Source organism: Myotis myotis, unplaced genomic scaffold (genome assembly GCF_014108235.1).
Source record: "Myotis myotis isolate mMyoMyo1 unplaced genomic scaffold, mMyoMyo1.p scaffold_m19_p_17, whole genome shotgun sequence".
In the NCBI taxonomy this organism is placed as follows: domain Eukaryota; kingdom Metazoa; phylum Chordata; class Mammalia; order Chiroptera; family Vespertilionidae; genus Myotis; species Myotis myotis.
This window is the reverse complement of record NW_023416321.1, coordinates 2,479,961-2,505,862: the sequence shown is the minus strand read 5'-3', so window position 1 is coordinate 2,505,862 and position 25,902 is coordinate 2,479,961. Positions and strand designations below refer to the sequence as shown.

Sequence of the window (25,902 nt, the reverse complement as noted above, 5' to 3'; positions counted from 1 at the left end):
GGGGCGGGCAGGGCGGGGCAGGAAGTGACTGGCTGCCCAGCAGGGTGCTAGAGGCATGGGGGGGCAGTGCCATGGCTTCAGCACCCTGTCCCCACACCTGCCGCTCTTTTTTTTTGATCTGAGCAGCCGCCGAGGCTTGTTATCCGCCGGTGCCATCCACCTCAGAAGGCACTAGCCGAGAAACTGGAGGTCCCCTAGGTGTCACCCCTAAACTCCTCACCCTCCCCTCAGGCCCCTGCGGCTCTTCTCTCTCCTTGGCACTCTGCATCCCACCCACCACTGCCCCTCTGTCCACTCCCCAGGCTGCCTAGCCTGCCGTCAGGATGGCTGGGCTCCACTCCTGGCTCCTGCCTTCCCCCCTGCATGAGCTTGCGGACTGGGTGAGGTCATGGGGAGAGCGCCGAGCAGGGCGCCCACTAGCAGAAGGTGCACAACGGCCAGTGCCCCAGGCTCTGTCCCCGCATGCTCACCTCTCCGCATCTCCCCCTGCCCGCCCTCCCTGCCCACGGCCCGGCTCCATCCGCGCAGGGAGACGCTCGTGGACAGGCAGGGCCAGGCTGCCCACAGCGCAGGAGGAAGACCTAACTCGGGACTCCGAGCAGCGGAGCCCCCACCCGCTCCACAGGCCCTGCCAGATGAGGCCCAGGGGGTCGGAGGGCTCCCCTGCAGCCCACATGGACGCCCCACTTCTCACGCTGTGCCTGGACCACCTCCTGAGCAGGGCCGACCAACTCTGCAGGGCGGGGCCGAGGTTGGCTGTATTCAAGTTTGAGGGGGGACACTCACAAATGTGGGGGGCCGGCCGCAGGCTAGGCCAGCCAACCACACCCTCTGGCGGCAGAGGCTCTGGGGTTAAGCGGCATCAACTGCTTATTTCCAAGAAACGTGCTGGGCGATAATGCTTTCAGGGCTCTGATAGTCGGGGAGGTGGGCCCCGGGGAAGAGGGGTGAGCAGAAGGGAAACCCTCAGGTGTCTCACACCCAGCCGGAATTGGGGGGCCGCTGGTCCCTGGGGTACCGCGTCGGGGATGGGGGTCAGCAGCTCCTTCCCTGCGAGGGCGGCACTCTGCGTGCGCAGGGCCAAGAAGGGAAGGCGAGGCCGCCCGTGACGTGGAGCCCCGAGGCGGCACGAGCTGTGTCTTGTACACAGTGGGGTGGGTCGCATACCTAGTCCTCAGGGTCTAGGGGGCAGGACTCCGGAGCTGCGCTGTGCGGTGGGAAAGACCAGAAGCAGATGGTGAACAGGAGCGAAGACACACACGCATGCACAGAACAAAACGGCGCCGCCGCCCGCCCGAGACCGCGGGCCCGGCTCCTGCTGAGCTCACACGAGCCCTCGCCGCAGACACGGCCATTCCAGAACCCTCCCCGGCCGACACCGCTGCCTTCGGGGCGGCCTCCAGACTCTCGGGCTGCCGTCTGCTCTCCTGGGGCTACCCATGCGCCTGGGCTGCCCTTTCCCTACAGGGGACGCTGCCTCCGCTCACCCGGGCCAGGGGGCGAGCCCGGCCACAGAAAGGAACCCGGATGCTGGGGAGACTCCGGCCAGAAAACGGGGCTCAGAGGTTTAAACTCTCAGGGGGAGACAGGTAAAGGCGCTTCCCTTCAATTCCCGTTTGGGGGACCCAGAAATGGGTGAGTGAAGAGACCTCTAGAGGCGGATTTGGGGAGCACATTCAGGGCACCCCTTTCCTGAGGTTTCTGGTGTGTGTGTGTGTGTGTGTGAACTGGCTGTTTCCTCAGTCTCTACCGAGTGCCGCCTTCCCCAGGAGCCTCCTGGTCTGGGTCACCCACTCGCCTCCACAGGCATTTTCAGTTTCGTTAGCTACGCCCACGGTTGCCCGATGTGGCCATTCAAAACTGCAGTGTTTCTAGGACTGAACCCGTCATCTTCGCTCGTTCCCATCATCAACCTCCCAGAGGCTTTCGCTGAACGACCGCTGCCACCCCGTCCGGTCCCCTGGACCCGCCACTCCTTCGCTGGCCTCAGAATTCCCAACTGCTCACCCTGCCCCTTCCGCTTCGCTGCCCGCCCTTGGAGAGCAGAGCCTCTCCAACAACCAGGGAGCACCCTCCGCCCCCGGGCGTCCGGCCCGAGAACCCCGGAGGCTTCTTAGGGGACGAGAGGCTCAGAGACACAGGTGCCCTGTGGGCATCGCTCTGACGGGGACCTGTGTGGGCCTCGCCACCAGCTGGCTGCGCCTCCGGCCGAGCACCCGCAAGCATGGAGGGTGATGGGGACAGGGAGAGTGGGGTGCCCCCGGCTCTGCTTCTCATGGGCCCTCCTCGAGGGGAGCACCCTCTGCTTGGAGAGGGAAACAGAGACCAAGGGAAGCCGTCTGGAGCCCACAGGCCCGAGGAGCCCGGCCGGCCGGCCGGCGGGGAGGAACCTGGGGATCTCCATCGTGGGATGAAGTTTGACCTTAAGGCCGAGGCCCCTCCATCCCAGGGGACCTACCAAAGCGGGTACGCCTGTCACGAACCCCGCGGACACTTCCGGAGGGTTCCCCAGCACTCTGCTCCCCGCATGGTGCTCCCGGCCGGACCAGACTCCTGAGAGCCCCGGACCTCTGGCGAGGGGACAACGGACAGACACCTCAAGCGCTTACACCGAGTCCCTCTCCCAACAGACATCACAGCGCTTGGTTTGGTTCGCGTGTCTGGTCTCAGCCGTGACCCCACTTTAATCTCAGGTCCCCACAAGGAACCCCAGGGGTCCTTCCTCCCTTCCTTGTCTCACTTCCCTCCCCGACGCCGAGAGGGACTGAATGTTAACCAGCAGGCTGGCCGCAGGGTGAGGAAGAGGCGGAAGCAGAGGGAATACACTCGCATTTCCAGCAGCTTGGTTGGCTCCAACAACTCCCAGCAGCTCCCTCTGCCAACAAGTGGGGGGGAGGGGGGCCCTCAAGGGGAGCAGGAACCTAGACTCTCTCCCACGCACGCACGCACGCACGCCCAGTGAGCCGACACACAGCGGAGCGAGGGCAGAGATGCCATCTGCGGCCGGACCAACCCGCCCCAGGACCCTTGCACAGAAGCACCCCCTTTCTCTGGAACAGGAATGGATATATCCTCCCAAATAGTTTTTTTTTCTTGGAAAAATCCTAGTCTATGGAACACGGGCCCTTGCCGGTTAGGGATGGAACCGAAGCGGGAGGCGCTGGGATGCGCGCAGGCCCAGCAAGCGCGGGGGCGGGCGGCGTAGCCGGAGGACAGTGTTGGCACAGAGCGGACGTGAGCCTCCACACACAGCCTACAGGACACCAGAGAACCGAAAAAGACGCGGAAAACAAACGGACAGACAGAAGCGAGGTGGGGATGGGAGGCAGGAAGTGACGTCCAGCCCGGCCTGGGTCAGCCCTCGACCCAGGAGCCCGGGAAAGGCCGGAGGGCGCGCCTCCGAGGCCCCGCTGCCTGCGGCCCGACCGTGCGGACCGTGTCCTTCCCAGGCCGATGGAGCGTGGCAACCACAGGCGGCCGTGTGGCCCCAAAGCCGTGGCCACTTGGCGGAACGCGTAAAGCACTGGACCACGATGCCAGGGGGCTGCTCTGAGGCTGAAATGTCTCCATTTCAGGGGCCGGCGGAGCGATGATGGAGCACACGTGTGAGGGACAGCGTCTGCCGTAAAACCCGGAGGGCAAGTCTGACCGAGTCCTCGTGGGCAGGCCCGGGCTTTGGAGAAGCGGCTCGGGGAGCCCCCACGTGGGCACAGCGGGGGGAAGAGGGCAGCGCGGCTCCTCTGCAGGAAGTCGGCCTGGGTTCCCGGTAGCGTCGTGAGGAGGAGGAAGGGGCCCTGACAGCCCTGATGAAATGGAAGGTTAGGGCTCCAGGGGGCACGGCCACCCTCCAGCCCTGACCTCTCCTCTGGGATCCAGAGCTGATAAGTACAAGGCGCCTGGTCCCCCAAGCTCACGGTCATGGAGCCCCTCGCTCATCGAGAACACGCTGGTTTCACCTTCCTGCCGAGGAGCCACGGGTGCCCTTCGCAGGGGCTCTGGCTGCCTTCCACACCGCCTGTGGGGGACACAGGCCAGGCCGCCCACCATGGGATCTGCGAGATCGCGATGGAGGGGCCCGTCAGGAAGACGGGGAAGATGGGAAGGAGAGGGAGAGCTGCTCCCTCCTCCCGGCCTGACCTTCGCCCTCGGGGCACACACTTCCTTTCAGCAGCAGCTTCTGCAGGAGCGGCAGGGCAGGAGGTGGGCGCCCCGGGGTGAGAGCAGGGGTGTGAGCAGGGGAGCGACTCCCACCAAGTTCACGTTCAGCAGACTGCCACTCACCGGGTAAGCAGACCTCAGAGCACAGCTTATTGTCCAGTGCTTTCACGCTTGCGATGTCAAAGTCATTGTTATTGTCACACTCCATGCCTAGAAACGCGCACGTCCTCTGGCCTGTAAGGGAGTTCACGCAGTTAGACGGGCGCGCTGGATGCGTCTCTGCTCTGCTGTCCTGAACATAAACATCTTAAGGATGGAGACAAACAAACCGAATCATGTGTTTAAAAAAAAAAAAAAAGACAGTAATTAAGTGGGTAAAGAGTGGACAATAAGGAATGTAACTGTGTGTGCATGTTCGCGTTCTCAACCTAGCCTGCCCTTTCCCTCACTGGCCCCTTTCCAGCCATTGTTCCGCAGGAGCCGGAGCCTGGGGGAGGAGGGCTGCTGACAGCCGGGAGCTCTGCCAGGGGCGGGAGGAGCTGGGGACCCGCCCGCAGAGCTGCCCTACTCCTGCCTGTGTCTGTGGGTGCTGTCGGGTGTGCTTGTGACCACAGGGCTCTGCAAATGCTAAATACCAGAACAATCGCAGGTCTCGCAGGTTCCCTAAGTTTGCATGTCAAGTCAGAATCGCCACATGCACCAAGTTAGGATCCATCTTCTTATGGGACTTTATGGGATAAAATCTGTTATCTTGAGGACGTTTTAAGGGGACTGGCCAGAAACCTACGGACATGTGAGCGGGGAGGGTAGAGTTTTAGCAGTTATTTTTTTCAAGCTCCCTCTTTCTTTCTTTTTTTAATATTTTATTGATTTTTTACAGAGAGGAGGGGAGAGGGATAGAGAGAAACATCGATGAGAGAGAAACATCAATCAGCTGCCTCCTGCAGGCCCCCTACTGGGGATGTGCCCGCAACCAAGGTACATGCCCTTGACGGGAATCAAACCTGGGACTCTTGAGTCCGCAGGCCAATGCTCTATCCACTGAGCCAAACCGGTCAGGGCTAGCTCCTTCTTTCTATTTTATTTTATTTCCTGCTGAAAGGGAAAGGAAGACACATAGACCCATCATGGGCTACACGACGTCAAGGGAGAAGCACCTGCGGCCTGAGCTTGTCGGAAGCAGATATTCGGGGGGTTGGGGACAGTCCCAAAGGGAGCCGTGAGCACTGAGGTCATGGGCCTCGTTGTGCAGAGGACGGCGGAGGCCCCGCCTGGCGGCCATCCCCTCCTTCAGGGCGACTTGGCCAGGCAGAGTGGCCAAGTCCGCATGCGCACCCTGAACTCCCCAAGCAACGGCCAGCGCTGAAGCAGAAGCGATGAGGGTGGCGTCTGCACCCCGCGGGTCGGGTCTGCTTTGGAGGTGTCCTTCTGCGGAGGCGCCTCAGAGCAGAGGGGAGAGCTGGGTTCCATCTCCTGGGGGGCCAGGCCCAGCCCCACCCCCTCTCCTCACTCCCTTCTCTGCAGGCCACCCCTCCTCTGGTCCGCACTAGAAACCACAGCGCTCCACGCTCCACCGGAGGGCGTCCTGGAGGCCTGAGAAAACCATTCCGGCGGCTACGGACCCGCCTGCCCTGTGCTGCTGGCTCCTGGGATCCCTGTCCCGGCCACGCCAGCCTCCTCCTTCGCTACAGCAAAACCAAACCTGCAGCCTGAGTCCTTTCTCCCACGCGGAGGAGACAGCATCGCCGCTGCTGCACTCAGGGCGCTGAGAGCTCTGGGGGACCTGGCTGGGGGCCGGAGCAGGAAGGCAGGCGGTGGGAGCTGCCCGAGAAGCTTCGGAATGTGTTCCACGTAAAGGGGGAGCCGTCCTCTGCTGCACCCCCCTCCCGAGCGAGCCGGGCGGGCACTGCGGTCCTCGGACAGCCCATCCCATCAGCAAGGTGACCTTCCCCGGGGCACACGCTGAGGAGTGCCACCCGCTCACGCCAGGGCCCCCTCTGCGCCCGTGAAAGAACACCCGGGGAAGGACAGCTGAGAGGGAGCCAAGAGCAGGTCGATTACCGTCTTCCTGTGTGGGGGACCCATCGTCTTCCTCCATGACGTCATTGCCCTACAACAGAGGAAGGCGCTTGAGGCTTCGGAGCATAGCGGGAGCGCAGTGGGCCTGGAACAGCGCGGGTCGGGGTGCCGGCCACGTCTCCGCCGGCCTCTGCCCACAGGGCTCCCCACTGCAGACCCGAAAGACAGCCGATTCCAGGACAAGGCGGCCCGAACTGTGCTGTGTAAGGGCCAACTGCACACTCATGGGCTGGAGCCCGAACTAGTGACCCTCACGGGTTTAACTCCAGGGCCGGCAGCGGCGGCGGCAGCGTAGGAGTTGGAGGTGCCCAGGAGGCCAGGCAGGGGCCGGCCGGCTTGGGGAGGGACTGGTCTGGGGCGTGTTCGGATGCAGCTGGACAAGCCGGCAATAGCCTTGGTGCTGGGTTAGCTTGTCTGCTTTCTAAGGTGGAAAGAGATGTCTGAGGAAACAGCGCTGAGACCCCAGCCTCACAGAAACCCCTTCTGATCTCAAACCCTATCCAGACTCTCCTCTGAGAATATATGGCTCAAGAAGAAGTTCTAGAGCAGTGGTTCTCAACCTTCTGGCCCTTTAAATGCAGTTCCTCATGTTGTGACCCAACCATAAAATTATTTTCGTTGCTACTTCATAACTGTAATGTTGCTACTGTTATGAATCGTCATGTAAATATCTGATCTGCAGGATGGTCTTAGGCGACCCCTGTGAAAGGGTCGTTCGACCGCCAAAGGGGTCGCGACCCACAGGTTGAGAACCGCTGATCTAGAGGAAAAAAGGGAAGTTCTAGAGCCGCCCTGTGACACCTTGGTCAAGGCACTTCTCACACTGGATTGTCGCCCATCTCCCCGCCTGGGGGTACAGAAGGTGGGGGGCAGGCAGAAGCCAGGCCACTCGGGCCTTCATGGCCCCCAGGCCGGCCAGCACCCGCGACCCAGTCACCTGTGTAATAGTCACTAAGTGAATGAGGGACAAACAGGTGCTCAAAGCCTACTCCGTGCCTGTAACCCGAGGCCAGTGCCCTCTGCTAACTGGACACCCTCCGCCCCCTAGTGCAGCTGCTGTCCCTTCCCAGCACGCCTGACCCGAACGCCACCTGGGAGGATTGTTCCAGAACAGCGCCCCTCCCGTCTGCGTCCCCAGCCAGCACCAGGGCTCTCTGACCTCTGGCCGGGAGGGGCACCACGTCCCCGTGGGGGTTACCTCTGCGTCCTGCTCGTCAGCGAGGCCCATGAAGTTGCTGTCTGGAGACGCTGCCGGCATCGCCTGCAAGAGTAACAGGAATGGAGGTGCGGACATGCCAGCTCTGGGGGCAGCCAGCTCACCCGCCTCGCAACAAACCCCAACCATGTCCTCGCGACAGAAGTGGTGCCAAGCAGCCCTGGCTGGTTTGGCTCAGTGGATAGAGCATCGGCCTGTGGACCAAAGGGTCCCGGGTTCGATTCTGGTCAAGGGCACGTACTTCGGTTGCAGGCTCCTCCCCAGCCCTGGCCCTGTCAGGGCGTGTGCAGGAGGCAACCAATCGATGTGTTTCTCTCGCATCGATGTTTCTCTCTGTCTTTCCCTCTCTCTCCCACTCTCTAAAAATCAATGGAAAAATATCTTTGGGTGAAGATTAACAAAACAAAAAAAGTGGTGCCGCGCAGAGTCAGGCCTGAGCGGGGAGCCCTGGGTTCTATTCCCCCATTTCCCTGGCTCCCCTTCCCAGCACGGATGGGGCTCGGATATGTGGCACGGAGAGGCCCCGTGCCCTGCCCTTACCTCTCCTTCCTCGGAAGCGGCCCTGCTGGCGGCCAGCGGGGAGGGGAGCGCCTCTCCCTCGTCCTCCGTGCCTGTGCCCGTGCCGGGGGCGATGTAGGAGCCGGACATGGAGGAGACCGTGTCGGTGCTGAGCTGGGAGTGCTGGCTCTGGGAGGACACCATGGACATGACCGACTGGGCCAGGCTGCTGCTGGCAGGGTCTGTGGAGACGGGAGGTGGAGGAGGAGACGGGTCAGCATGGGCTCTGGGGCTGAGAAGGAGCCGAGCTCTGCCCCTGCCCCGCTCAGCGAGGCCATAGTGGCCTGGCCTCCCCCTCACCGAAGGGGTTTTAGATGGAAGGTTTTCTTTTTTATCCTTTTTAAAAAATATTTTTATTGGTTTCAGGGAGGAAGGGAGAGAGAGAGAGAGAGACAGAGAGCGAGAAGCATCAATGATGAGAGAGAATCACTGACCAGCTGCCTCCTGCACATCCCCCACTGGGCTTGAGCCCACAACCCGGGCCTGTGCCCTGACGGGGAATGGAGCCGTGACCTCCTGGTTCATAGGCCCACGCTCACCACTGAGCCACGCGGCCGGGCCGGACTGAAGGTTTTCCAGGGCTCTGCTCCTTCGCATTCAGAGCTCAGAACTCACTCGGGACCAGGGACTTGCAGGACTGGGGGTAAGACAGTGCTTGTCCCCCAGCTCGCCCCGGGGACAGCCAGTCCCTTCCCCCTCCAGTGGGGCCTGCTGGTCACCAGCTTAGGTGTTAACTTGCTGCCCAGGGTCTGTCTGCTCCGGAGGAAACACAGGGCTGAGGACTGGGCTGGGGGGGAGGTGCCGCCCTCCCCGCTCCCTCGCCCTCCCCACTCCCTCGCGTACCTTCTGGGGAGGAAATTGTGGAAGAGAGAGGCGTCCCCGTGCAAGACGACTGGTCAATGGCCCCTGATGACGACAGGGTGAGATTCTCGCTGTCTGGAGTGACGCCACATTCCTGGGCAACAACGGAGGGAGCGCAAGTCAAACACGGCGAGGGCAGGAGGAAGGGCGAGGGGACACGGGGAGGGGCCGAGGTCCCCACGCCACGGCCAGGACATCAGGACTTGCAGGGCCGTCTCTCTCTTGTCACCACCGTCTCCAGCCCTGGCCCGGATGCTGCTCCCAGGGGAGGTGCAGGCCTCAGTCAGCTCATCCTCCCGCAGCACAGCATCTGCCGGGCCCACAAAGACGGGGCTCAGGTGACAGAGGCCGCCGGCAGCTGTGACACGGGGACGCCCAGGTTCCCGGGATGAGAAGCAGCTTTCCTTGAGGCCGCCCGCCCACCCGCCGGGCCCCCGCTCGGATGTATGTCGCGTTAGTTCCAGCTCAGTCGCCTCACACAGCAGCCCCTCCCCCGCCCGCCCTGCCCTGCCACCCCACCGTCCGCCAGCTGGGCCAGCGCCCCCAGCGCCCCCGCAGGTGCCAAGTCCTAGGGGTTCTAGCTCCACAGCCCATTCTCTTTTCTCCGGGCCGGCGTGCTTTTTTTTTTCCAAATGATAGGAGGGAGTTTATTTAGAAAGTTACAGAGGTAGTTCAGGCGAGCCAGCGGGGCTTCGTAGGCGCAGGACACGGTGACGGACGCAGAGGAGGGCCCTTGGACGGGAAGGGGAAAGGCCACGGTGAGGTACCAGGGGAAGAAGAGGGGATGGGAAAGGCGCAGGCATGCCCCCCCCGAGGGAGCAGGAGGGAGAATGTCTTTTTTTAAAAAATATATTTTTATTGATTTTAGGGAGGAAGGGAGTGAGAGATAGAAACATCAATGATGAGGATCATTGATCGGCTGCCTCCTGCACGCCCCCTACTGGGGATCGAGCCCACAACCTGGGCACGTGTCCTGACCAGGAATCGAACTGTGACCTCCTGGTTCATAGGTCGATGCTCAGCCACTGAGCCACGCCGGCCGGGCCCAGCGTGCTTTTGTGATCCCAACTCTGGGCTCCCTCCCACCCAGGCTCAGTCTGTCTCCCCTAATCCATCGACTCTGCCCCAGCAGGTGGGCCTTCAGGACACAAAGCTCTCACGGAACCACTGACCTGCTCAGAACCTGGACGTCGCCCCATCCCCAGCATCTCTCTCCCTTTTCTCCATTTCTAAGAATCCCCACGTCTAGCTCCACGCCCGTCCTCTCTCGCACTCATGGTTTTCTTCACGCGCCATCTCTCCCACCTCTGGCCCAGTGCTGACGGTCCCTGCCTTGGGCACACTTGTCTCCTATCGTTAAATTAATTGATTCATGCATTCATTCAAACAACACTTAACTGAGCAAGGACTCTGTGCCAGCCACTGCACATGTCCTGTCCCCACTAGTCCTCAAGCTCCTGAGGGTGGGACCCCGCTGTCATCTCCGCCTGCTCCCGGGCCCAGCTCACAGCCTTGCCGAGATGGGGTGCAATGCGCCTGTGTTACCTAGAGCCTGTGAGGGGGGCACAGGCAGGAAACCCCACCTCCTTCCCTCCATCACACGTCCTCCCAGCGTGTCCTGTGCCCACACCCTTTCCCCGGATGCATGCATCGCTGGCTCTCACGCCTCCCTCGGTCTGTGTTCACGGGCCACTCCGTAAAGACAGCAACCCCACCTCTGGCCTCCTCTGCCACAGCGAACACAGCGCCCTCTGACACACGTTTTTCACTTACTGCCTTTCGGGCCACCCCCACCCCACCATCAAGAACATAAGCGCCACCAGGCAGGGTTTGGTGGTCTCCTCCCTGCTGCTGTCCTCGGCAGACAGAACAGTGACAGGTAAGTAACAGGCTCATGAATAAATGAATTGAACGAAACCTCTGCCTCTGTCTCAGAGAGGGTTCAAAAGGTGTTTGGCGGCCTGGCCAGTGCGGCTCAGTGGTTGAGGGTCTACCTATGAACCAGGGGGTCACAGTTCGATTCCCGGTCAGGGCACGTGCCTGGGTTGCGGGCTCGATCCCCAGTGTGGAGCGTGCAGGAGGCAGCCGATCCATGATTCTCTCTCATCATTGATGTTTCCATCTCTCTCCTCTCCTCCTCTCCTCTCTGACATCAATAAAAACATATTTATAAAAATTTAAAAAAGGTGTTGACGAATGAATGACAGCAGGTGGACCTGACCGGGAATCCGACACGCACTGGAGTCCGACCCCCACGAAAGGGAGGGCGGTGCAGGCTACCTCTCCCGGCTGCTGCGGGGCCGGCCGCGGAGAGAGGCGCGTCTCCGAGTCGCTGCAGGAATGCTCGTCTTCCTCCTCGTGCAGCACGGAGGAATTCTGGGAGATGGACCTGTCGGAGGGAACAGCAGCTGGGCCGCTGGTCGCATGAAGAACCGCACGTTCCCACCAGACCCCGCAGGAAGGGCGGACCGCGCGGAGCACCCCAAACCCTAAGGCGCGGGGAGGTGGGCAGAGCACCGGGAGGGACGGAGCCCGCTCGTGGGCATCAGAACACCTGAGTTTTCTCTTCAGCTTCTTCCATAACTTGTGTGTAAACTTGGGAAAAATCACTGACATTTCTGCTGTCTTAATATTTTCATCTATAACAGGGGTGGGGAACGTCCGGCCCGCGGGCCGTGCCCTTGAAGACCTGTGGAATCATTTGGTCTGGCCCCGCCAAGGCAGTAGGAGTGAGTTAATTAAATGTTTGACCAGATACAGCAGCTGATTTTTAATTTTGCATGGCCTGAGAATGATGCTATAAACATCCAATGGCCCCTGGCAGGGAAAAGGTTCCCCACCCCTGGTGTATAAGCCGCCTTCCTTGATGCTACGGCAGAAAGCTTATCAGTCTGGGCCTCGTTGGGTTTAAATGCCTAAAAGATACAAATCCCAAGGTTGCTTTAGTCTTCAGACTAAATCAGTGATGGCGAACCTCTGACACGCGTGTCAGAGGTGACACGCGAACTCATTTTTTTGGTTGATTTTTCATTGTTAAATGGCATTTAAATATATAAAATAAATATCAAAAATATGTCTGTGTTTCACTATGGTTGCAAATATCAAAAAATTTCTCTATGTGACACAGCACCAGAGTTAAGTTAGGGTTTTTCAAAATGCTGATACGCCGAGCTCAAAAGGTTCTCCATCACTGGACTAAATGATGCACTGGACCCCATCCCCCCCCCCTAACAGAACGCCGAATAGATTTGTCTACCTGGTCCCCCTACGTCCGCGCCTGCCATCTTACCTTCCTCTCCTAAGGGCCGGGGTAAGCTCCCCCAGGGATCAGCCCCAGGTCTTCCGGGAGACGAGACGCTCTGGGAACGGCCCAGCGGGCCCCCCCTGCCTGGGCACCCAGGTGGGGAGCGGCGCTGAGGTGGGGGATGGCTGGGAGCACCCCGCCAAGGACCCCGGGCCCACACGGGCGGGCGCGTGCGGGCGACTCACTTGGAGAAACTCCTTTTGAGCTTGAGTCCTTGGCTGCTGCCGTCGGGCAGGCGGTCGAGCGGGGAGAGCGTCCTGACGGGGGGCAGGTGGCCGTCGCTGCCGTAGGCGGGCAGCATTCCTGAGAGGTGGCCGTCGCCCAGCACGTGGAGTGGAGGGACCGCGGGGGATGGGGTGAGGGGCCCGTTGAGGGCCTCCAGAAGGGACACCACTTCATAGCCCGGCGGGATGTTCTCGGAGGACTAGGGGGATCAGACGGGTGGGAGAGTTCATTAGCCAGACCGCGTGGCTCAGGCCAGAGGTCCCGGTCCGATTCCCGGCCAGGGCACACGCCCGGGCTGCAGGTTCAAGCCCCGGTTGGGGTGTGTTGGTTGGGATGTGTTGCGGAGGCGACCAATCGATGTTCTCTCTCACATCGATGTCTGTCTGTCTGTCTCTCTCTAAAATCAATAAACATATCCTCGGGTCAGGATTAAAAAAAAAAAAGTAGAAAGGAGGGGGGCAAACCATCAATAATCAAGTCACCCAAAGTGATAATTTTATTAGCATTCTGTGTATTTTCTTCCCATTTTCCCCTCTGTCCTGTTTGCACAGCTACAACCTATCTGTGAATAACAACTTTATATCCTGCGTACGCCACCTGACACAGATGTTTTCCGTCACACGCGTCCCCTTCTCACCGACACCGCCAGCTCTGGTCCCGCCGGGGCTGGCTGCTCAGCCGTGTCGGCATTTCCGACTGTGAACGTCTGAGGATGTCCTAGTGCGTGAATCTTTTTTCAGGTGATTTTCTTGGTATTAAATTCTTAGGCCCTAGATTACCTCGTACGATTGTGTGTAAGGCTCTTGACATACACAGCCTTTTAAAAAAGTTTTTTTTCAACGATTTTTCTAGTTTCACTCCTCAAAGCAGAACAGAAAACCTACTTAGTTCTGCCAGCCTGGAGTGTCTTTAAAGAGGTTTTTTTAATTTGAAAGGTGAAAACGGTGTCTCCCATTAATTTGCGTATTGCTGGTTTTTAATGTGGCCGACGCCGAAAGCAATGACTGCTAACCTGCAGTGCTTCCTCTTCTGAGAACTGTGTTTTGAAACCCTTTGAACATTTTTATCTGTTTTACTCACAGGAGCTACCGCCGGACACGGGCTTTCCTCCGGTGTAAATGTCGTGAAGACATTTTTTTTTCTTTAAATGGGTGGTTGTTTGCCTTTCAATTCTGGTCATGTGTTAATCATCTGAAATTCAAAAAAATTTTTTAAAGCTCCTATGTTTTGTTTTTATTGTTTTTGTTTTTAGAGAAAGAGGCAGGGAGAAGGAGAGAGAAGCACTGATGGGCTGCCTCCTGCACGCCCCCCATTGGGGACTGAGCCCACAACCTGGGCATGAGCCCCGACCGGGAATTGAATCGGTGACCTTTCGGTGTCTGGGTCGACGCGCAGCCACGGAGCCGCATCAGCCGGCTGAAATTTAAATTTGTTACGTGGTAAGACGTGCACCGTCTTTGTCTGTCCTGTTCCCCTTTAAGCTGAGCCAGCCCCCTCCCGTCCAAAGGCCACCGGAGAGTCGCCGGTAATGCGTTCCAGCCCTTTAACGTTCCGCTTGGGTTGCTGTGTTTGCAGCACCGCTCACTATGACGCCAGGAGCCGTCTGTGCTCCGTAAGGAGTGAAGCTACACTGGTTTTCCTCCCCGACAGCGAAGCCGTTATCGCCGTGCCGCTCACTGGATGGGACGGCTAGCGTGGGAATCTAAAGGAAGTCGGTACCTGCTGCGAGGCTTCACCCCGACACCGTGCCTCGCACCCCGAAACGGAGAGGGTTACCTTCATACGCTCGGCTCCCAGCCCCGGACCCCACCAAAAGGGATAAACAAAACCAGTGACCGCCCGGCCAGTGTGGCTCAGTGGTTGAGCACTGACTTATGAATCAGGAGGTTACGGTTTGATTCCCGATCAGGAAACTCGATCCCCAGTGTGAGGTGTGCAGGAGGCAACTGATCAATGATTCTCTCTCATCATTGATGTTTCTATCTCTCTCCCTCTCCCTTCTTCTCTGAAATCAATAAAAAATACATTTTATTTTATTTTTTTTATTTAAATATATTTTATTGATTTTTTTTATAGAGAGGAAGGGAGAGAGATAGAGAGTCAGAAGCATTGATGAGAGAGAAACATAGATCAGCTGCCTCCTGCACACCCCCCACTGGGGATGTGCCCGCAACTAAGGTACATGCCCTTGACCGGAATCGAACCCGGGACCCTTCAGTCCGAAGGCCAACACTCTATCCACTGAGCCAAACCGGTCAGGGCAATAAAAATATATTTTAAAAAAACCAGAAAAATAAAAAACCAGTTACCTCCTGCGAGGTCTCAGATAATGACAGTAAACTGTATCCCAACCTAAGACGACCACCCCCTTGCTTCTGCTTGGGGGAGTCCCGGAGAAAGTGGGGCCCACAGGGGGGAAGTGGGGGAGGCTCTAGGCATGGCCACCATCAGGACACCAAATCCCCAACCTTATACTACAGGCTGGTCTCAGGCAACAGGGGCTCACCCAGCTTACTGCCCCCACCCCCGCAAAGGCACGGAAATGAGGGGCCCAGGGCGAGAGGAGGCAGCGAGGAGACCTCGCTGTCGGCTTCACGGGCGCGGTTCTGAGCCCAACTCACCGAGGGCTCCTCCGAGTCGGAGGTCTGGGAGGAGATGATGGGGTTGAAGCTGGTCGGGGACAAGGGGCCCAGCTTCTTCCTCATGGCTCGGATCTGCAGCAGCGCCCGGAAGGCTGCGGAGGAGGAGAGGGGCCGTCAGGCCTCGTGGGTGCGGGGGTGGGACAGACACCGCCACCCCTGCCCCGCGGCCGCCCCGCCCGGACCCGCGGGGCTTACGCAGGCGGCAGATGGGGCAGTTGCTGGCCTGGTAGCGCAGGGTGTCGGCGCAGGTGTTGCACAGGCAGAGGTGGCGGCAGGGCAGGATCAGGGTGTCCCGCACGTCCGAGAGGCACACCACGCACTCGGCGCTGTTGTCACTCACCTCGTCCTCAGCCACCTGCCGGGGAGCGGACACTGAGCCAAGGACAGAGACGCACAAGGGATGGGAACAGTCCGGCCGGCGCAGCTCAGGGGCTGAGCATCGACCCATGAACCTGGAGGTCAGGGCACAGGCCCGGGTTGCGGGCTCGATCCCCAGCGGGGGGCGTGCAGGAGGCAGCCGGTCCATGATTCTCTCATCATTGATGTTCCTCTCTCCCTCTCCCTTCCTCTCTGAAATCAATAAAAATATATACATTTTTAAAAAGGAACAGGAACAGAAGCTTACACTTACACCGGACTTCACAGTTTACCCAGTGCGTCCACACACTCGGTGTCACTGACCCCGGGAGCTTCTCTCCAGCTCACACTGTGAGGCTGACCTGCCTCTGACCGGCTGGGCGGTGGGGCCGAGCAGACCCCACGGGGAAAAAGACGGGTTTAATGATCAGCGTCCAGAAAGCCCAGCCGGCTAAGGGGGGTGGGGGTGGGGGTCTCAGAGACTAACCCAGAGCGATTTAAGGACAGTCATCTGAAACGAGGGGCGGGAAACACCCTCTGGGCCCGAACTGGCTTCGAGCGCGGGCCTGGCTTCCCGGTCCCGGTTGCCCGGGGCTCCTCGCTGCCCCTCGGGAGGACAGGCAGCGGGCCGGGCGGCACTCGCCTTGGCATCCTGCGTGTTGTACTTGTTCTCGATCCCGTAGATCTCCTGGAGCAGGTAGCTGACCCCGTCCACCTGCACAGCAAACAGAGAGTTCCAGGGCAGGCTGACACTCGCACAGAGAGGCGCGGCCACACACGCCCCGCCTCGGCGACAGGCTGAGGGCCGCGGGTTCACGGCGGGACGACCGAAGGCCGGGACAAGCAGAGGATGCTTTTCTCCACGGCGGCTCTCTTGCTGAGAAGCAGAACCAGCTGTTTGATTTCCCCCCCAACAGGGACACGCATGCTCAGACTGGCATGCTCCTGCCCTCCCCGCACCATCGCCCACGGCGAAGAAAGGGGAGACTAGAACGGGGCGGGAGAAGATGCAGCACAAGTGACCTCAGCTACGAAATAAACGTGAGGTCCACACGTCGCAGGGAGAAAGGAGTGGGAGAGAAAGACAGAGGAGAAGTGGGTAAGGGAAAGGGGGCGGGGAAGACGCAGAGGGGAGGCATTGGAGGGGAGGCCGACTGAGCCCCTCCCTCGCCACGGAGCTGCCGTCTCCAACATGCAGCAAAGTCACCCTCTAGCCAGCGATGGCGAACCTTCTGAGCTCGGCGTGTCAGCATTTTGAAAATCCCTAACTTAACTCTGGTGCCGTGTCACATATAGAAATGTTTTGATATTTGCAACCATAGTAAAACAAAGATTTGTATTTTTTTAAAAAATATATTTTATTGATTTTTTACAGAGAGGAAGGGAGAGGGATAGAGAGTTAGAAACATCGATGAGAGAGAGACATCGACCAGCTGCCTCCTGCACACTCCCTACTGGGGATGTGCCCGCAACCCAGGTACATGCCCTTGACTGGAATCGAACCTGGGACCTTTCCGTCCTCAGGCCGATGCTCTATCCACTGAACCAAACCGGTTACGGCAAGATTTGTATTTTTGATATTTATTTTATATATTTAAATGCCATTTAATAAAGAAAAATCAACCAAAAAAAATGAGTGTCATAGGTTCCCCATCACTACTCTAGTCCTTGTTTCTTTTCTTTTTTTAAAATGTATTTTTTATTGATTTCAGAGAGGAAGGGAGAGTGAGAGAGAGATAGAAACATCAATGATGAGAGAGAATCATGGATCAGCTGCCTCCTGCATGCCCCCTACTGGGGATTGAGCTCACAACCCGGGCATGTGCCCTTGACCAGAATCGAACCTGGGCCCCTTCAGTCCGCAGGCCGACGCTCTATCCACTGAGCCAAACCGGCCAGGGCAGCCCCCGTTTCTTAAAACTCCAACTTCAACACCCAGGCTCACTCCCACGAGTCTGGGCCCCAGCAGTGCTGAGGCTGGCCCGTCCCTGGCTTCCTTAATCCAGGCCCCGCCCCTCGGCCTGGCCTCTGAATTCATCCCCTGAGACCTGGCCTGTCACTGATGTCATATCCCACCCGCCAGTCTGACAAAGTCTGTCACTAATGCGACTGTAGCTACGGAAAGCCGTTTTCCTCGAGCTTCCCCAGCCAGCCAGCCAGCCAATCCAGGCAGTACCTCCTCCACCTCTCCTACAGCCTCTCTTAAACCCGGCGTGGCTCAGTGGTTGAGCACTGACCTATGAACCAGGAGGTCACGGTTCGATTCCCGGTCAGGGCACGTGCCCGATTGACCAATGATTCTCATCACTGACCTTTCTCTCTCCCCCTCTCCCTTCCTCTCTGAAATCGATAAAAAAATATTAAAAACCTGTTCCAACTCAGTGATTATGTTAGAAAGGACATATCAACTACTTTACACCACGGTATTATGATTAGTGATCTCACTAAGAGGGGAGAGCACTTAACCCCCCAAAATGAATAATGCGGCATTTCAGATACCATCCCCCGTGGGCGGGGCTGCCGGTGCCCCGGGCACCACTCCCCGCTCCTCACCCTCCATGGCTCTCCTCCTACTTCTGCAAGAGGGACCGGGTGGCACTCAGCTGGGGCCAGGACGTCTAGCGGACACGTGGGTAACGGCCGGTCATTCTGGAAGGGGGCAGCTGGCTAGCGAGCTTGGGGTTTTAGAAAAGCACTGGTGGGGCCCCAGCCGGTGTGGCTCAGTGGCTAGAGCGTCAGCCTGCGGGCGGAAGGGTCCCAGGTTCGATTCTGGTCAAGGGCACATGCCCGGGTTGTGGGCTCGATCCCCTTTGGGGGTCAGGAGACACCAGGTCAATGATTCTCTCTCATCATGGATGTGTGTGTCTCTCTCCCTCTCCTTTCCTCTCTGAAACCAATAAAAATATATCTAAAAAAGCAAAGCGCTGGTGGGATCCGTGGAGCCAAGCGCTATGACTGGCCCTGGACGGGACCACAGCACTCAATCCTTCAGCCGACGCGCGTCAGGCCTGGCATTTCGGATGAAAGGACGCCTCCCTGAACCTAATGTCGGGAGACAAATCTCGTCCTTTCACTGCTCACGCCCTTCGCTCAGATCCCGGCTGCGCAGCGCCAACAGTTCCGGGGCAGTAACGACAGCAGAGCCCAGGTCCTTTCAGGCCACCCACGTAGCTTCCAACCCACAGGAGCACACCCTCCTTTTCCCCTTTGATTTAAAAAGGGGGGGAGGAAAGAAGAGTGCTTAGCAAAAGAACAAAAAAGAGGGGAGGGGGGAAGAGCTGGCGTGACTCAGTGGCTGAGCATCGACCTATGAACCAGGAGGTCATAGTTCAATTCCTCGTTAGGACACCTGCTCGGGCTGTGGGCTCGATCCCCAGCGGGGGGGCCTGCAGGAGGCAGCCAGTCAATGATTCCCTCTCATCACTGATGTTTCTATCTCTCTCCCCCTCTCCCTTCCCCTCTGAAATCAATAAAATTATATTTAAAAAAGAGAGAGAAAGAAAGAAAGAGAGAGAGAAGAGAGGAGAGGGGACGCCAGCAGCCCGCCCTCAGGACTCACCACTTGCTTCTGCTTCAGGGGCTTGACACAGAAGGTCCCGTCCGTGTGCTGCAAGGAGAACAGGGCAGTGATGACCAGGGCGCAGGCCAGGCAGCCCCGTGTTCACTGCGACTTCTCTCAGCTGCACGTGGCCTGGGGGCCCCGCCGCGGGGACTGCAGGCTCCCAGGGCGGGCAGGGCCTTTCCAGGTCTGGTCTGACCCTTCCCTTTGGAGGAGAGGAAAGGAGGCCTCGGGGTGGAAGGTCAGGCACAAGTTGGTGGCAGAGCTCGGCCCTGTGCAGCCCCCAGTGTGGTGATCTCCCCACCTCCCCAGCCCCACCTGCTGGGCCAGCGCCACCTGCTGAGCTCAGGCAGCCGGGACCAGGCTGCCCGTCCTCCCGGGAGAGCTGAACCTGTGAGGTGAGGCCCTGGAAAGCCACTCACTCACCTTCTCGAAAGTGCCCAGCAGCACGTGGCAGTGGCCGAAATACTCTGGAAGAAACGAAGGCACAGGATGGAGAAGCAAACCAAGCGACGCACCCGCCGCAGCCGGTCGGCCCTCCCCGACTCCCCGCGGCTCACGCCGTCACGACGGGCGCGTTATGGAACCCGGTGCTCCTGTCAGCCTCAGGCCTCGGGAACAGGAGTGGGGAGGGGGTGCAGACACTGCCTGACACCCACGGAGGCCTTGGGCCACCCACGGGCAGTGTGTCGGCAAAAGAAGACACGGGGCGTCCATACCGTCTCCTTCGTCCACCACCGCATGGACCACCAGCGGGTAGACCTCTCGGTCCAGATCGAAGCCGAGCTGGCGGGAAAGCAGAGGGAGGAAGAACAAAGGGAGCTCATGTTGCCATGGCGCAGGGCCCGGCGGAAAGGCGGGCGTGGCCAAGGACCGCATCTCTGCGGGCGGCGGGGCTCGGGGTGAGCACCGACCTAGGAACCAGCAGGTCACGGCTCGATTCCAGGTCGGGGCACACGCCCAGGTTGTGGGCTGGATCCCTAGTGGGGGGGCGTACAGGAGGCAGCTGATCAATGATTCTCTCTCATCATTGATGTTTCTCTCTCTCTCTCCCTCTCTGAAATCAGTCAATCTATCTATCTATCTATCTATCTATCTATCTATCTATCTATCTATCTATCTATCTATCAAATAGGCTCCCAGGGTGGGTAGGGCCTTTTTAGATTCTATATGAACACACACACACACACACACACACACACACACACACACATTTTAAATGAACCTCATCTCTGCTCCTCCACAACCTCGTCACTACCCATGTCCCTTTGAGGGACGGCCACCAGTTTCTCTTTAAAATCTCCCGGAGGCACAGGCTTGTAGCCTCCCGGTTCTTTTCTCTGAGCTCGGACTTCTGGAAGTGCCCCGGGCTAACGGGCTAGTTTGGAAGAGGAGTTTCGAGGTTGGGCGCATCCTTTCGGGTGTGAAGGCGTTACAAGGCGAAGGTGAGCATGGCCTCTGAGCGCCTGGCAGGCAGTTCCTTTGCTGCTGGCCGTGGTCCTAACGAGCTCCCGGGCCCATCCAGGCCCCGTGGGGAGCCTGCCCCGCGTCCTCTCCCCCCCGGGGCGGCTCACCTCCTCTTCGGCCCACGCGGAGGGGTCCACGGTGTGGGAGGGCAGGCAGAACTGCTGGCACACCCCGCGCTTGTAGTGCACCGTCTCCGACTGCAGGCTGTTGTCTTTGGGGATGTAGCTATCGACCCAAGTCGGGAGCAAAGCAAGAGTCAGTGTGGCCCAGGGGCCCTGCCGTTTCCTCCCTCACGCCTGCGCTCGGCCACCCACAGGCGCCGGGAATGACACCGACGGACCAGCCTCCTGTCACCTACGTCCTCGGCTCGGCTGGGGAATGCGATTAAGCTCGTCTATGCAGCCCCCGGCCACCAGGGTCGCCTCACAGGGTTCCAACAGCATCTTAACGACCCGGAGGCCCCGCTGCCACCTGCCACGGCAGCCACATGGCGCAACTTAAAGGGAAACGGGCAGAGTGGGGTCTCTGTGCCCGGCCAGCGTGGCCCAGTGGGTGAGCATCAGCCTATGGACCAGGAGGTCACGGTCCGATTCCCAGTCAGGCAGGGCACACGTCCCGGTTGCACTTCGATCCCCAATAGTGGGCAAGCAGGAGGCAGCCGACCAATGGTTCTCTCTCGTCAGTGATGTTTCTCTCTCTCTCTCCCTTTCCTTCCTCTCCAAAAAATATTTTTTTTAAAAAAAGAAGTAGAGCCCAGCCGGTTTGGCTCAGTGGATAAGAGCGTCCGCCTACAGACTGAAGGGTCCCAGGTTTGATTCCGACCAAGGGCACATGCCTAGGTTGCGGGTTCGATCCCCAGTAGGGGGTGTGCAGGAGGCAGCTGATCAATGATTCTCTCTCATCATTGAAGTTTCTATCGCTCTATCCCTCTCCCTTCCTCTCTAAAAATCAATTAAAAAATATATATATATATATTTTTTTTTTAAAAAAGAAGAAGTAGGGTCTGCAGAAGAAAGTCCACGTTCAAGAGCCAGATCTCGCCTGTGAGCGCATGAGGCATGGGCCCTGAGCTGGCCGGGGAGGAGGCGGCTCCCCGGTCCCGTCCGTACCTGGCGATGCCGTTCTGGAACTCCTCGGTGGCCTGGTAGTAGATGGTGATGGCCACGCGGGCGTCGGTGTCGAAGGTGAACTCCACGTTGTAGTGGACTTTAGCTCTGCCGGCCTCGGCCCCAGGGGTCTTCACCTCCTCGGCGCACCTACAAGCACCCGGCCTCAGCGTTTGGCGGGCAGCAAACCAGCATTTAAACTGTATCCCTTTTTCAAAACCTTAACATACTGTGGGCTGCTCTCGGGTCCTCAGCCCCGCCCCCGCCCTCCTGGGGGGATGACGGCGGAGGACCTCACTGCCGCCGGGCGGGCGGTATGGCTGATACTTCACGGCGCCACAGCCAGCGTCCTTGCGCCTTTGCCCGACTTCATTTACGTTTACTTTTCATCAGAATCGAAGGTTCTAGTCACATAGTTGACACAGTTTCCACTCCCCCTTCTGCCTCTTCAAACCTCTTTCCCCCAGGGAGCCGGAGCCTTAGCAGAGGCAGCATCTGCTTAAAACCGACACTGAAGCCCTCGCTGGTGTGGCTCAGTGGATAGAGCGCCAGCCTGTGGACTGAAGGGTCAGATTCCGGTCAAGGGCACATGCCCGGGTTGTGGGCTGGATCCTCAGTGGGGGACGTGCAGGAGGCAGCCGATCCATGGTTCTCTCTCATCACTGATGTTTCTATCTCTCTCTCCCTCTCCCTTCCGCTCTGAAATCAATAAAAATATATTTAAAAAAAACAAACCACAAAATGACTGACACTGTCTCAGGGACAGCATAGAGAAGGCATTTCAGGGACAACTGATAATGATGGGCCGGAAGCAGCCGACCCCGGGCACTTTGAGTGTCTGGGCGTATGAGGCTAAGAATAAATTTAGAAGTAAATATAATCCATGAATAAGGACTTCCTATTCCAAATCCAAATAGCTCCTCTTTCCACAGGCTTGTGGAGGCCTCTGCAAGATCCACTTTCTCTCCCAGTAATTCTCCTTTTAAAAGAAATTCAGCCCCATGGCCGCTGCCAGGGAAGGGGCAGTGCTCGCCCTCCCGGACGACGAGGTGAAGCCGAGCAGTCCCCAGGCAGGGCCCGACCTCAGCCGGCGCGGGTCAGGCTCTGGGGCCGGCACCCCGCTCTGCGCGGCTCTGCGGGGTGGGCTGCCCGCGGGGGCCCCGGCCCCGGCTGCATGGAGCGCTGGGACCTGCAGACTTACTTGACCAGCCGCAGTGTGTCCTTGCGGATGTTGACCAGGCTTCTCAGCGTCTTCACTGGCTCCTGGGGAGGCGGGGCGGCGTAAGGAAACTGCCGGGCACAGCAGGAGAAGACAGCGGTGAGTGAAGACCCATGGCCGCCCCCCCCTCACCCCCTCCGGCACGGGCCTCCCCGCCTGGCCAGGTGAGGGGGCAGGCCCAGGCCCGAACTCCGGGAGGACACGGAGAGCCGCCACAGCGCGTGGACTTGCTCCCGGTCACAGCCGGTAGAACCAGGATTCGATTAGGCGTCAAAAGAGTGAGATTCGCCCAGCTGGCGTGGCTCAGTGGTTGAGTATCGACTTATGAACCAGGAGGTTGAGGTTCGATTCCCGGGAGGGCACAGGCCCGGGTTGCGGGCTCAGTCCCCAGTAGGGGGCGTGCAGGAGGCAGCGGATCCATGATTCTCATGATTGATGTTTCTATCTCTCTCCCCCTCTCCCTTCCTCTCTGAAATCAATAATAAAACAGTATTTTTTTTAAAAAAGAGAGATTTACCTGCTTTTCCCATTCCATGAAGCTCATCTGAGTCAGCGTTCACAAAGCGGATCGCTAACAAGAACGCCTACAAGTACCAAGCGCAGTTGCAACCACCAAAGGACACACACGCACACACACGCACACGCAGTGGCTACATTCATCCCAAAGGCTTTTCCCTCTGACCTTGGACGACAGGGCGCCAGGCCCGCGGGTGCTCCGCTCAGAGAGGCCACGCCGCGCCTCGGGACCGTGGGAACTGCGAGCAGGGGAGAAGCCGGCCGCCTGCGCAGGGCTCGGTCCCCCGTTCCCGGCCCACCAGAGGCAGCACAGGCCTCTGGAACGAGCGCCAGGGGCTCTCCCGGGGCCATCACGGCCCCTGGCTGCCCGGCGTTTACCTTACACTCTCCCTCCAGGAGCAGATGAGAGGAGACACAGTAACACACTGAACTGGGGAACTGCCTTCAGAAGATGGATCCTCCGATGCGCCCCGTACTGTGCCGATGCTTTGCGGACAATGAACGATTTTTGCATCTAATTCACAGGAAACCTACTAGGCCAGCGGTTCTCAACCTGTGGGTCGCGGCCCCTATGGCGGTCGAACGACCTTTCACAGGGGTCGCCTAAGACCATCCTGCACATCAGACATGTACATGACGATTCATCACAGCAGCAACATGACAGCTATGAAGCAGCAACGACAATCATGTTATGGTTGGGTCACACCATGAGGAGCTGTGTTGAAAGGGCCAGAAGGTGGAGAACCGCTGTCATAGACGGTGTAGCCCTGCCCCAGCGTGGCGCTCCCGAGACAGCCTCGCGCCGCCCACTCCGCCGGGGCCTCCACGGGGCTCTGCTGGCGATGGCTCTGTCGCTCAGAACACACCGCCGGCAGCACCTAGTTGTATGGATTCGATCTGATTGCTGATAACTCACAGGCGTGCCCCTGGCCCGTGAGAAAACACACTCCATCTAAGCTGTCACATGTGTCTCCAATCCCTCTGTGGGAACCGAGTAGCAACTTTTACTTCCTTCGTTGATACGATAAACATTTAAAAATACATGACAGAGGGTTTTTCTACTTACAAAGCAACACATGTGGGGTGCCCCCCAAAACGTGTACGCGCTTTGAATAATTGTTCATTCCAATGGGCTAAATCTGAAAAGAAACATCAATTGAGCTATCAGAAGTAAAAAGGGTGTCTACATTTTTTGGGGGGGTCACCCCGTATTCAAGCAGAAAAGTTGAAAAACACACAAAAAAGTACAAAACTAGCCGTCATTTCACCACTCAGCGATTTAGACCGAAGCTAACACGGCGGGGTCTTCCCCGTGAGGCGTCCATTCACACCCGGCCCGCCTACCTGCCTCGGTATCTCCGCGCTGTCTCAAGCTGCACACACGGCTTTATAGCCTCTTTTCCACGTAGAACACGTGGTGGGCACTGGTAAAGCCGTGATCGGACGTGACCTCGCACGGCAGCGATAGAGGCACCGAATATGCTGGAATCATCCCCATATTCCCCCCTGGTTTCCGCTGGTTTCACCTCGTGTGTGTTTGTGTTTTATTTTTCTGATATAAACGTGGTGAGTGCCTGGGTCCTGCACTTCTGCGTGTTCGTTTGATTCCTTCCTTAGGACAAATTCCTAGGCCTGGAATTTCTGGATCAAAGAGTAAGCATGTTTTTTAAGAGTTTTAAGAATATGTTTGCCAAACTGTTCTCCAGAAAGCGGGTTCTGGTTTTCTCCCCAGGGGCTTTTATTCGGGGAAGCTGGAAACCCCGTCAGCCCCGGCGGTGGCCCATTTCTCTCCACCGGCCCCCGCTTCCACCAAAGGAATTTAAAACAATTTCCAAATACGCTTAAGCAAAAAGGAATTAGGGCAGCAAAATCCGACACAAATGCTAGTCTATAGTAAAGCCAAAATAAATGACTTTGGGATTAAAATAGTTTTCTGGAGCAGCACGTTAATCATATACGTTTGCACAGGCACGGGGAGTGAGCCATAACTCCTCCCGGGTTTAAAAAAAATAAAGACCAGTCCTTCCTTCACTCTTTGCCCTTTCTCCTCCACACCCTCCAAAAAAATAAAAACAACAGAAAAGGGGGGAAAATCCAACAAAGGCCTCGTGATCTTTGTCGTCCATTTAGAATGTTACCTGAGCCTTAATTCTCTGTCACAAGGTGCAGGTGCATGTCATTCTGTGTCCGCCAGTCTTTACCTGGAGCCTGCCTTCATCATGAAAAGTGAGGTGGCCCCGGCTGGCTGGCGTGGCTCAGGGGTTGAGCACTGACCTACGGACCAGGAGGTCATGGTTAGATTCCCCGTCAGGGCACACGCCCGGGTTTTCGTCTCGGTCCCCAGTAGGGGGCATGCAGGAGGCAGTCGATTGATGATTCTCTTTCATTTTGAGGTTTCTCTCCTCCTCTCCCTTCCTCTCTCTGTAATCGATAAAAAATTGTTTTTAAAAAAGAAGGAAGTGAGACTCCAAAGATTGGTGCAGTTATGGAAGGCCCCAGGGCTAATGAGCAGCAGAACCAGGATTTAGACCCAGAAGCCACACTCGTTCTACTGCAGCTGCCCCGGCTGCCGCGGGGCCGCCCACAGGTGGTTCTGATGCCGGGATGTTCTAGGAACCTGAGCGGAGTGTGGAGA

General features: G+C 58.3%; 1 protein-coding gene across 3 annotated transcripts in view; it reads right to left on the bottom strand.

The window, feature by feature from the left end:
• RNF157 (ring finger protein 157) overlaps window positions 1–25,902 on the bottom strand; it is a 68,048-nt gene that overhangs the window by 2,999 nt on the left and 39,147 nt on the right. The window contains exons 3-19 of one of the 3 annotated variants that reach the window (XM_036340753.1): window positions 22,734–22,822; window positions 21,536–21,682; window positions 20,534–20,651; window positions 19,679–19,745; window positions 19,386–19,429; window positions 18,960–19,007; window positions 16,044–16,115; window positions 15,239–15,398; window positions 15,023–15,135; window positions 12,362–12,600; window positions 11,153–11,261; window positions 8,855–8,966; window positions 7,994–8,193; window positions 7,436–7,498; window positions 6,220–6,268; window positions 4,282–4,392; window positions 1,168–1,207 (exon numbers count right to left, since the gene is read on the bottom strand). In XM_036340753.1, the coding sequence (XP_036196646.1) occupies window positions 1,182–1,207; window positions 4,282–4,392; window positions 6,220–6,268; window positions 7,436–7,498; window positions 7,994–8,193; window positions 8,855–8,966; window positions 11,153–11,261; window positions 12,362–12,600; window positions 15,023–15,135; window positions 15,239–15,398; window positions 16,044–16,115; window positions 18,960–19,007; window positions 19,386–19,429; window positions 19,679–19,745; window positions 20,534–20,651; window positions 21,536–21,682; window positions 22,734–22,822 (1,767 nt within the window). In that variant the 3' untranslated portion in view covers window positions 1,168–1,181. The remainder of the gene's footprint in view (window positions 1–1,167; window positions 1,208–4,281; window positions 4,393–6,219; window positions 6,269–7,435; window positions 7,499–7,993; window positions 8,194–8,854; window positions 8,967–11,152; window positions 11,262–12,361; window positions 12,601–15,022; window positions 15,136–15,238; window positions 15,399–16,043; window positions 16,116–18,959; window positions 19,008–19,385; window positions 19,430–19,678; window positions 19,746–20,533; window positions 20,652–21,535; window positions 21,683–22,733; window positions 22,823–25,902) is intronic. The other 2 variants (XM_036340752.1, XM_036340754.1) reach the window with 2 other exon arrangements.